Genomic DNA, 12,500 nt, shown 5'->3' with positions numbered 1-12,500 from the left:
ATTATCCAGGATTTTAAAATCATTGCTTAGGTGTGAGCTCCACCTGTTTCCTCTGGAAACTTTGCATTGGTTATTCTAGAAGAGATTAACCATTCGATTTTATTATCTGGAAGGCTGCAACAATTGGTTGTGAGGGAAACACAAGTGTGTGTCTTTCCTTTCTGAATTGTTATGCTATACTATGCATATCCAGTGATACATAGTTCACTTGATACTCATGGAAATTTCTTCTCTTTACAGGAGGACCCTCCGAAGTGCGGAAGTGTTTTCTGCAACGTCCGCAGCAAGAACCTCTGCGGACATGAGTTTTGTAGGAGACACGCAGCATGCGCTGTCTCCAAGGATGATCTCCGGTATTGGGACCCTCAGGTATGTACTGTGTGCACTAACCTGATTACTGAGGCCTTTGATTCCCCTAGGACGGCGGAATCAAGGGATATAGCAAGGGAGAGGCTTCGTACCTGGGTAAGGGGCTTCCAGAAGAACACCTCTGGACCTTATCTTCCAAGTGAGAAGATGAGGGCGTATCTTTTCCCTAAGGCATCAGCTGATGCAGTGATTCCCCAGCCTCAAGAGGAGATCCCCCAAGTTCAGATCCAGGTGGATGCTGAAGTCGCGGTCGCGATGCAAGACATCCAGTTAGATGACAGGATGTCTGACGTGGACGAGCGTCTGGAGGAAGACCTCCTGGCAGAAGCCCAGGATGAAGTTCAAGCCCCAGACGTTGTAGAGGAAGAGGTCGACGCGGTGTCGGCTACTCCGGTTCAGATTCCGGAGCCTATTCCCTCAACATCGGCCGGTCTCCCAGTAGAGCTGGGACAGGCCCTCTCTTCTATTGTTGGAATGATCCAACAAATGCAGAAGGAGAATCAGGAGAAGGCGGCTGCAATGGAACTGCGGATGCAGAACCTTGCAGAATCACATGGGCCCCAGAAAAGGCTCAATGTGAAAGACCTTTCCTTGTGCTCAGATGCTAACCCATGGAGGTATGCTGAGCACATGCCGATGACGACTGGAAAGATCGTCATGTCGGATAAGCTGGGCTCAGTTCCCCTAGAGGAGGTGGAATTCTGGCCCAGCAAGGCATCATATCCGGACTGTTATGTCCGGCTGAGGAAGGAACCAGCTTCAAAGGAGGAGACAGAGCCGAAGGAGGTCATAGTGATGGACCATGCTAAGGCTCAAGCTCTACTTTCATCCTCGATGAAAGAGAGGGGCTTGTCTAACTCAAAGGTAGCTGCATTGAGCAAGAAGCTCCCTTCCTTTGTGTCCTCTCCTGCTAGAGCCTTCCCCTTTTTACAGAAAGGGTTTGCGGCTGTACTAAAAGCAGTCGAGGCCAGCAAGCCTTGCCCCTCCCTGGAGGAGTGTAAGCCCTTGTCGCTGGCCCTACCTATGGACAACAAAGACTGGAAGGACGTCCATCTTACGTTCTCAGTTGGAAAGTTGGAGGCTGATACTGCCGGACGTCAGTTCGGCGAGGACCTCCCTAAGCTGTCTGACTTTCTTTTGCGAAGAGAGTTCGAGACAAAAGAAAGACTGGCTGCCTCAATGTCTCTTCAGACTACTCTTGAGACGATGGCAAGTGACCCCAAGGTCCATGAAATGTTCATGGTGGTGGCCAAGACTCATCTGGCCACAGTGACGAAGGACCTTTATGGCTTCGTCAAGGCGAGGAGAGCTTGTAGGGAGTTTGTGTTCACCTCGGCTACGGTGAGGCACGAGCCAAGGAAACTAATCTCCTCCAACATTTGGGGCAAAGACCTTTTCCCTACCGATTTGGTCAAAGAAGTTGATAAGGCCGCCTTGGAGAATAGGAACCTTCTCCAGAAATGGGGCCTGGCTATCAAAAGAAAGTCTTCCCAGGATGAGGGTCCTCACCCAAAGAGGAAGACTATGAGGACTAGGCTACCGTCTCGGCCAGCCAAGCCTTTTAGACAGCAACAGCAACTGCAATTGCCATTGCCTCCAGTGCCCCAGATGGTGGCACAAACCCCGACCACTTTTCAGTGGGTACCCCAGGCTGTGTCAACACAGTCCACGGCATTCACCCCAACGTTCGAAGGGCAGTCTACTTCCTTTCGAGCAAAGCCTAGAGGAGCAGCCAGAGGCTCGTCTAGGCGCCCCTCAAGGGGAAGGGGATTCAAGGGTGGTCGTGGTCAGGGAGGCAAGACCTCAGGACGGCAGTCCAAGTGAGATGATACCGGTAGGAGGGAGACTTCTGAAATTTTGGGATCGATGGACCTTCGATCCCTGGGCCCACAGCCTACTCAAGAATGGACTGTGCTGGAGCTGGTACAGCACTCCATCCCTGTGCCTTCGGTTTTTCCAACACTCCACCCCCGTTCTGGAGGAGTACATTCAAGAACTGTTGGAGAAAAATGTGATCCGAAAGGTGAAGTCCATCAAATTCCAAGGGAGGCTGTTTTGTGTTCCCAAGAAAGACTCGGAAAAGCTCAGAGTCATTCTGGACTTGTCGCCACTCAAACAGTTCATAGTGAATTGCAAATTCAAGATGCTAACACTGCAACACATAAGGACCTTACTGCCCAAGAGGGCATACTCAGTCTCTATAGACTTGTCAGACGCCTATTGGCACATTCCAATCAGCCGTCGACTCTCCCCCTACCTAGGGTTCAGGCTACAACGAAGACTATACGCCTTCAGAGCCATGCCATTCGGGCTAAACATAGCCCCAAGGATTTTCACGAAGCTTGCGAGCGTAGCTCTCAAACAATTACGCCTAAAAGGAATTCAGGTAGTAGCCTACCTGGACGACTGGTTGGTGTGGGCAGCATCCGAGACAGAATGCTTGCAAGCTTCCAGTCAAGTGATCCAGTTCCTAGAGTACCTAGGCTTCAAGATCAACAGAAAAAAGTCTCGACTTTCTCCATCTCAAAAGTTCCAGTGGCTGGGAATCCACTGGGACCTTTTGTCACACCGTTTCTCCATCCCGGCGAAGAAAAGGAAGGAGATAGCGGGTTCTGTCAAGAGACTTCTAGATTCCGAAAGGATATCGAGACGCGAACAGGAGAGGGTACTGGGCTCTCTCCAGTTTGCTTCGGTGACAGACCCAGTGCTAAGAGCACAGCTAAAGGATGCAACCGGAGTTTGGAGAAGTTATGCATCAAACGCGCGAAGAGATCTGAGAAGACCAGTTCCGCTTCGGCTACGTACTCTTCTCAGGCCTTGGTCCCAAGCCAGACATCTAAAGAAGTCGGTTCTTCTTCAGCCACCTCCCCCGTCGGTGACGATTCACTCAGACGCCTTGAAGGAGGGATGGGGAGGTCACTCTCATCGGAAAAAAGTCCAGGGGACTTGGTCCAAGCTATTCAAGACCTTTCACATAAACTTTCTAGAAGCTCTGGCAGTGCTCCTTACCTTGAAGAAAGTCTCCCCGCGTCACTCGATCCACATAAGGTTGGTGATGGACAGCGAGGTAGTTGTGAGATGCTTGAATCGACAAGGATCGAGGTCACCACCTCTCAACCAGGTGATGTTGGCCATTTTCCGATTGGCGGAAAAGAAGTGGTACCTGTCGGCAGTTCACCTTCAAGGAGTCCGCAATGTGACAGCGGACGCTCTATCCAGGTTCACACCGATAGAGTCGGAATGGTCCTTAGACGCAGGATCATTCTCCTTCATTCTGAATCAAGTCCCAGAACTGCAGATAGACCTCTTTGCGACGAAAGACAACAAGAAGTTGCCCCTGTACGTGTCCCCGTACGAGGACCCCTTAGCGGAAGCAGTGGACGCGATGTCCCTCGACTGGAACAGATGGTCCAGGATTTATCTGTTCCCTCCTCACAACCTTCTTTTGAGGGTCCTCAACAAACTGAGATCCTTCAAGGGGGTAGCGGCAATAGTGGCCCACAAGTGGCCGAACAGCGTGTGGTTCCCCCTGGCATTGGAACTACAGCTGAAGTTTGTACCGCTACCACATCCAGTTCTGACCCAGCTAGTCCAGAAGTCGACTGTCTGCGCTTCATTACAGAAAACCCGGACCCTGCAGCTCATGATTTTCTCTCCCTAGCGGTGAGAAAGCGTTTCGGGATTTCGAAAGCCAGCATAGACTTCCTAGAGGAATATAAGTGCAAATCTACTAGAAGGCAATATGAGTCATCTTGGAGAAAATGGATGGCCTTTGTCAAGGCGAAGAATCCGCAGGAGATCTCGACAGACTTCTGCTTATCTTTCTTCATCCACCTCCATGGTCAAGGGTTGGCAGCTAACACGATTTCAGCCTGTAAGTCTGCTTTGACAAGACCCATTCTATATGCCTTCCAGGTCGACCTAGGTAACGAGATCTTTAATAAAGTTCCGAAAGCCTGCGCTAGGCTCAGATCTTCAGCACCTCCAAAGCCCATTTCATGGTCTTAGACAAAGTTCTTCATTTCGCTTCTCTGTTGAACAATGAAGAGTGTGCGTTAAAGGATTTGACACAAAAAGTTATTTTCCTATTTGCACTCGCGTCCGGGGCAAGGGTTAGTGAGATCGTAGCCCTCTCGAGAGAGGCAGGTCGTGTTCAGTTCCTGGATGGGGGAGAACTAAACCTGTTTCTGGATCCTACGTTTCTCGCCAAGAATGAGTTACCCACCAACAGGTGGGGTCCCTGGAGAATCTGCCCTCTGAAAGAAGATGCATCTCTATGTCCAGTAGAATGCCTAAAGGTCTATCTTCATAGAACTTCAGACTTCAGGGGTGGTCAACTATTCAGGGGAGAAACATCAGGCTCAAATTTATCTCTGAATCAACTCAGAGCGAAAATCACATATTTTATTCGCAGAGCGGATCCTGACAGTACACCCGCAGGTCACGATCCGAGGAAAGTTGCCTCATCCTTAAATTTCTTTAATTGTATGGATTTTGAACATCTCCGTTCATACACTGGCTGGAAGTCTTCCAGAGTGTTCTTTCGCCACTATGCGAAGCAAGTAGAGGAACTAAAGAGATCTGTGGTAGCAGTGGGTCGCGTCGTTAACCCTACTGTTTAACTCTGCGAGGAACAGTGTTTTAATTGGGACGATTAATTCCAGGGTGAGTGTGTAGTTACATACTGTACTACAAACTAAATGGGGGCACTGAGTTGCCCATGTAGACTGTTCCATTTCCAAAGGTGAACCTAGCATAAGTGCAGACATGTGTGCCGAGCCTTTCTATCGCTAATGTGATTGATTTGTAATACAGACCTTTATGACTTTGATACCTCGGTATCTTAAAAAGTGGCATTTAATGTTTTTTCTTTCAGATAAACAAGTTCTGTTTACTATCATACTTATGCTTAAAGTTTTGGGTTATCCTCTTCTTATATATATATATATATATATATATATATATATATATATATATATATATATATATATATATATATATATAATTGTTGTTAACCTGTCTATTTATTGTCTGTCAATAAACTTGTTCTTGAGAACCTTGCGTCTCTTTCACCTGTGTCAATTTATTGGTATAATTGAGCATTCATTCTATGTACCTTATCTGGGATAATTCTAATAGAATTGTTCCTTTATGCAAGCTATGTTGCATTGGTTTATGATTCCCTTAACGGGAGGACTCCGTCCCATAAGGGGACGAGGGCGGTTTTACTAGTTTCTTCCTATGCGGATATAAACCTTTGTCCAATACAAGTATTGTGCGGATAACTGGTCGATATTTCATATTGACGCAGTGGTTCTTTACAAACTATGCTTTACTTAATATAGGGTGAGACCACTATATTAGCTTGCCTGGTATTCATACATAGGTATATGTACTCTTCGAGAATTTTCCAGAGCCCAGTAGGACTCTTCCCTGTAGGGGGCAGGAAGCTCTAACATGGTTTATAGTTAGCTGAAAAGATGTATAACGGTAACATCTTAGGTCTCTAGGTCTAGTCGACCGGGGAAAAATTACTTCCGGGGAGTACGGCACGTTTTGAGAATCCACAGATACAGTAATGCTCTGGTACACTTCCATCAGGACGACATGGATTGAGCCCAAAAAACGGATTTTGAGCGAAGCGAAAAATCTATTTTTGGGTGAGATGGCCATGTCGTCCTGATGGACCCGCCCTTCCCTTTCTAAAAAAGGGCTGTAGGACCCCTCCCTACATACAGTATCTGTAGCACCTCGTGTATGCTACAAGGAATACAGATGGCGCCAGGATTGGCGCCAGGCACGCTTACGAAACGGGAGATAGGGAGCCTTGGGAGCGGCTCCCCCTTTTTCTTTCCCGATTTCGTTTCTTGCCAATTGACCCCTGCGATACGTTATCTCTGTTCGGGGTGTAGATTGCCATGTGGCGTGTCAAGAATACGTCCTCTGATATGTCGCGATATCCCTTTCACGAGGGATATTCGCTCCAGGAGTTAGAATTCTGGTACCTTAAGGTAAATTCTCTGGGAATATCGCTGTAGTTGTAATATACCCTAGGAAGCTACCCAATAGGAACTTCCATCAGGACGACATGGCCATCTCACCCAAAAATAGATTTTTCGCTTCGCTCAAAATCCGTTTTATATACGCTGTATATATATACATATATTTATGTATATATATATATATATATATATATATATATATATATATATATATATAAATATGCATTTATATATATATATACATATATATATATATATATATATATATATGCTAGTGTGTACATTTATATAGTTACAAAGATGTGTATCAAAGACAATATTCTAAATATTAGCAACGTTTTAGATACTGCTGAGTCATTGAATTTTACTCATTTTCCTTTATCTTTTGATTGCTGTGTCTCACTGACATCCTTTTGAAGATTGATCTCTATCCTACACTAGATCAAATATGGTGACATGCTGCCAGCAGATGGCATACTGATCCAGGGGTCCGATCTAAAGGTGGATGAGTCGTCCCTGACGGGAGAAAGCGACCATGTCAATAAACTTGAAGACACCGATCCCCTGCTATTCTCGGGTGAGGATTATTTTTTTCTAGTTACATACATGGTTTTAATTCATCTAATTATTTCATAATTTTCTGAAATTATAATTGTAGTTTACTAGTCTTTGATTGGTTATGTTGAAATAAAGACTTCTGTTTTGAAGGAAATTGTGTAATTTGTCTGTGATAACTCGTTTGTCGGTATAGTTTTTTTTTTTTTTTTTCCTGTTATTCATCCTATCAAACGCTTAAGTTGAATTTTAGATTGTGATTTTTTTTTTCAAATAATCTAATTTGAATGAGCAATACGAATTTTTTTGTTCTAAGGCAGAATCCACGTGCGTAGAGTAATTTACTTTTTTTCTTTTTCTTTCTTCATTCATGGACGTACTTTATGAAATTTATAAGATGTATTTTCGTACTAGTTGATAAGTATCTAGTAAATCCGATTACAAACTATCATGTCTTTTCTTTTTAGACGAGAACATTTTTTTTATCTATCTAATAAAGTCATTTTCATTTAATAGTGTTTTAGTAGCCCAGAGGATGAATGTACATATAATGTGAAATCTTCTTCTTGATATACATTAAAGTATTGTGATAAGGCGTGGAAGCTGCTTAACCCAGAAAATGCTAGTATGGCAGATTGTGTGAAAAGTGACAGCATTACTAAGTGATATCTCTAAATGTAATCCTTTTTTCATAAACCGATACTTACCAAGATTTAGAAACTGATCCAACAAGTTCCCTTAAAACGTAAATTCAACTTTAATATTTATTGTGACTCTAGATTAAGTAGAATCATTAAATTTCCTTAACCTTTGCTTCAACCAGATACTCTTTCACCAAATCTTTCACGTTTAATTTTGATATTTTTCATGATGGGAATATATCAATAAAACAATATTGAGGAAAAGTAAGCATGCTCCCACCCTATGGTAAGGTTCTGAGTCAGTTTGCAATGCACATTAAAATTATCTCGGTACCGTGATATTTTGACAAATACAGTAAGAAAGTTTCTCCCTTTCTAAAATAGTTGCACAATGTTTTATGCGTCTTTTTTTTGTCATTACAAAAAGAAAACTCTTTACCAATAAACATTTGAATTATCAGTTCAGTTTTGTATTATCACACATATCTCGTAATTGTCTATATTTGCGTATTTGTTGGTTGTCTTAATTCGCTTAATTCTTCATCTGTAACATGCTATATTCAATATTCAATTTCTATCGTAATATGATTAATTCTAGAGTCGACTTTCCATGACTTACTTCCTAAAATAACCCTGGGCAAGCTTTAACAGCAAGTTACCTGCCAGCTCTTCCCGTTTATGTTACAACTCTGTAATACTAGCATTAAGTTAAACAATTTATCTCTGAACTCTGTTTATTGCCTTATGTATTACAGTAATATTGTCTTATTACCCGTCTCCTATTCTATGTGATACCTCTATTTAACTGGTCTTTTATTATAACTTTCAGGAACAACGGTCATGCAGGGCAGTGGGCGTATGGTTGTGACGGGCGTGGGTGTAAACTCTCAAGCTGGTATTATCATGACTCTTCTTGGAGCTACAGGTAGGAATCTGTGGGTGTAGTTGTGGGCGTGGGAATGTTTTGGTTCTGAGAAGCAATGTCTTGGTAATTGTTGGAATTGGATGACTATAAATTCACAGAAAACTATTGGAATATATCAATAATTGAATGTGTAATTGAATAATACATTTATACTCCTTTATCAATATATAAAAGAATGATATTACTAAATGAGTCGGGCGATGGGCGAAATAACTTGCTACTCTTGCAGCAAAATTGCTGTTTCTGGAATATCAACAACTGTTTTGACTTTGTACGTTGATTATAAATTACTGAAACTTATGTTTAAGGTTAGAAATCAATATCTAGATCATTTACCTTCTTAAAGGAACTCACTCAATTCTATATCACTAAAATCAACAATATATTACCAGGTCCTTCAAGCTCTTTGAATTTATTCCGTCGAAAAGAGTACATGAACTACTTTTTTTTTTTATAGCAATGCTATTCTGTCTTGAAATTGTATCACTCATTATTATATTTTCATGAATATAGTAACAATAACATACTACCTCGATAACTACTCGTTAGCATTTTCATACCATATGAGCTAAATGATTTTTTGTATTTAAATTTTGATCTTAGAATGAAGTGGTCATTCACTTGCTGGTGATCATGTAATTCTCACCTCTAATGATGCTATTAATACAACATGATAAAGTGAAAATGATGAAATTAGCAAACTTAGTTCCTGTTTTGTAATGATGATCACAATGATAGCTATAGAATGAAGACTGTCGAATAAAGCTAAATCTTATATCTGTATTTTTGTTTTCTTCCAAAAACCCTCAGCATCGAAAGAAAAAAAGAAAGTAGAGCCCGAAAATAAGTCCAAAGATGAGGACGAAGAGACGTCGAAGAAATCTGTGTTGCAACAGAAGCTTTCCAGATTAGCCATTCAGATTGGTTACGCTGGTGAGTCTCTCTCTCTCTCTCTCTCTCTCTCTCTCTCTCTCTCTCTCTCTCTCTCTCTCTCTCTCTCTCTCGTTAGTATAATGGATGCATGCAATACTAGTTTCTATTTTTGCGTATAAACATAAAAATACAAGTGATGGAGATAACTTCCTGATGATGAAAATTATGGTCCGGGAAATAAGCATAGCATTATTTGTTTAATTGCAACTAGTTTCCCTATTATTATTATAATTAATAATAATAATAATAATAATAATAATAATAATAATAATAATAATAATAATAATAATAATAATAATGAGTTATTGGTAGGTCAAGCCTTCTATAAACTTGACTCACTTTTACTTTAAAACTTTTCATAAGTTTGTCACTTAAGAAACAGTTGATCCACGTCTGATTTTATTATTATTATTATTATTATTATTATTATTATTATTATTATTATTATCATTATTATTATTATTATTATTATTATTATAATGATTTTGTATCTTCAAAGGCTCCGCCATTGCCATCCTCACGACGGCAATCCTTATCATCCGATTCTCCGTGGAGACTTACGTTCACCGGAAGGAGAAGTTCCACATCAAGCACTTCAACAGCTTTGTCCACTACTTCATCATCGGCGTGACCGTCCTCGTAGTGGCTGTGCCCGAAGGCCTGCCCCTGGCGGTCACCATCTCTCTGGCTTACTCAGTCAAGGTAGGTAGGAGCGTATGACTTCAATCTTATATCCATACATTTTATTTCCCAGTTGTTTGGTTCAGCTATCTATCTGTCAATCGTATATATATATATATATATATATATATATATATATATATATATATATATATATATATATATATATATCTTACATACGTAATTACATACATACAATCATACGCGTACACATACACGCATATATATATATATATATACATATATATTATTTATAGATATAACATATTTATACATACTGTATATAGTCATCCTCCTAAATATCTACCCCCCTAAAATTTAATAGCATGACCTGCACTTCACCTTCATTATCCAGATTCCCAGAATTCAGATTGATGATAGCAGCAAGTCCTATTCATTATACTGAACTAATATACAACTGCGTTTGATTTTATATTTCTTTCTCTGTTAATTTGTTAATTGCCTGAGTTTGGCTCATCGATCGCAAGTATAAAAACTGAATGTGTAAAATTAGCAACCAATTGCAATCTCTCTCTCTCTCTCTCTCTCTCTCTCTCTCTCTCTCTCTCTCTCTCTCTCTCTTGAAGATGCAAAATACACCGGAAGATGCATTAGTAACTCTGGTGGATATACGAGGTGCCACACACTGAGGGACCTGGGGGAAGCCAAACATAGAATAAGTGTCTCTCTCTCTCTCTCTCTCTCTCTCTCTCTCTCTCTCTCTCTCTCTCTCTCTCTCTCTCTCTCTCTCTCTCTACTAACAGATACTAAACACGTAAAATTAAACCATAAACGGGGATCAAACACGGTCCCAGAAATTTGCAGCCTGATTACTGAACCACTCACCCATGTATCACAACAGAAGCCAAAGAATAGATCTCTCATTTCCATTTTGTCTCGATTTCAGAAAATGATGAAAGACAACAATCTCGTGAGGCACCTGGATGCCTGTGAAACCATGGGGAACGCCACCACCATATGTTCCGATAAAACAGGAACTCTGACGACCAATAGGATGACTGTGGTGGCTGCTCACTTGGCTGAGAAGACATATATAAAGTAACGTTTTTTTCCTTTTTGTCTTGTGTTCTACAAAAGTAAAGTTAAAGAAGTTTCATTAATGTTATCTTGAACATTATTAAGTGGCAAAAAGAGAACTAAAATTAAACGGAAATTTTAGTGGCAATGATGACGATGATTTGTTATTATTATTATTATTATTTTTTTTTTTTTTTTTTGAGGCTTTCTTTTAAACAAGTGGAGTTGAAAGTGATAGCGGTTTCAGCGGCGTATAAATTGTACGAATTTTGTGCATGTTCCGAATTATTTTGTTTTCAGAAATGCCGCAATCCACCAGTATAGAATAATGTCAGGAATCGTCGTCGTAGGCGGGTGTCCAAGTGACAATTCCAGGTAGGTGCAAGTTCGGTGATAGGTTTAAGCAAGGTCTATAGACCTTGGGTTTAAGAGTAGGTGTTTTGGAGACTACGACGTATCGAGCCTTGCTCATTATCAAGTTCAGAGTAGACTCAACGCTGGGGAGTCGTTTACCTGGTATTTATACGAACGTTCGTGCTAATCCACTTTGGCGACTGAATTCATAAGCACAAGTGGATTAGCTCGAATTTTCAGTCTACTCCCAGCTTGATAATGAGCAAGGGTCGAAACGACGCAGTTTCCAAAATACTTACTCTGAAACCGATAGAAAAACTGGCACCTTCTTGGAATTGTCACTTGGACACCCGCCTACGACGACGACTCCTGCCATTACTCTATACTGTTTATTGCAATAAAAATAAAAGATCTTATGAATACTCCTCTCCTTCCTCGCGATGAGATAATCAAAGATACGGGTGGAATGTGGTATTTCTGAGAGAAAAATCATTCGGAACATAGAAGAAAAAATTCTATATAATCTAAATGCTACCGAAACTGCTATCATATTCAACCCTGCTGTTATTACCTCCGCCAACGAAGCTGAAATGTGGTAATGTTTTACCTCTGTTTGTGTGGTTGTTTGCGTGTGTCTGTTTGTGTTTGAACACTTTCCTGTCCTCAATTTTAATCGTAGAGTAATAAAACTTCCAGAGATAAGCTATTATGTATAAGCTGGAAATGATTTAATTTTGGAAGGTCACGGTCAAAAGTCAAGGGCAATGTCAAGCAAAATGTTCATTTCACGTAATCAGCCATAAGTTTGGACATTGTTGTCACACAGAATTGAAACTTGGTTCATATTTGAGTGTATGAAAATCCACGCCAATTGATACATGTTAAGGTAGAAGGTCGAGGTCAAGCAAAACGTCAAATTCCGGTCATCAACCATACGGCCACAATTTTAATCGTAAAGTAATTAGACTTGCAGGGATTTTAAACTGTTTTGTCAAGAGCTGG

General features: G+C 41.1%; 1 protein-coding gene across 1 annotated transcript in view; it reads left to right on the top strand.

Annotated features, from left to right (window-relative positions):
- The window catches only part of LOC137619483 (plasma membrane calcium-transporting ATPase 4-like), a 230,634-nt gene that overhangs the window by 168,898 nt on the left and 49,236 nt on the right, over positions 1 to 12,500 (top strand). The window contains exons 6-10 of the mRNA XM_068349545.1: positions 6,813 to 6,948; positions 8,397 to 8,492; positions 9,303 to 9,425; positions 9,925 to 10,127; positions 11,014 to 11,165. Of these exons, the coding sequence (XP_068205646.1) occupies positions 6,813 to 6,948; positions 8,397 to 8,492; positions 9,303 to 9,425; positions 9,925 to 10,127; positions 11,014 to 11,165 (710 nt within the window). The remainder of the gene's footprint in view (positions 1 to 6,812; positions 6,949 to 8,396; positions 8,493 to 9,302; positions 9,426 to 9,924; positions 10,128 to 11,013; positions 11,166 to 12,500) is intronic.

Source organism: Palaemon carinicauda, chromosome 26 (assembly GCF_036898095.1).
Source record: "Palaemon carinicauda isolate YSFRI2023 chromosome 26, ASM3689809v2, whole genome shotgun sequence".
NCBI lineage: Eukaryota > Metazoa > Arthropoda > Malacostraca > Decapoda > Palaemonidae > Palaemon > Palaemon carinicauda.
Note: the sequence above shows the minus strand (reverse complement) of the source record. Positions and strands in the feature narration are given on the sequence as shown.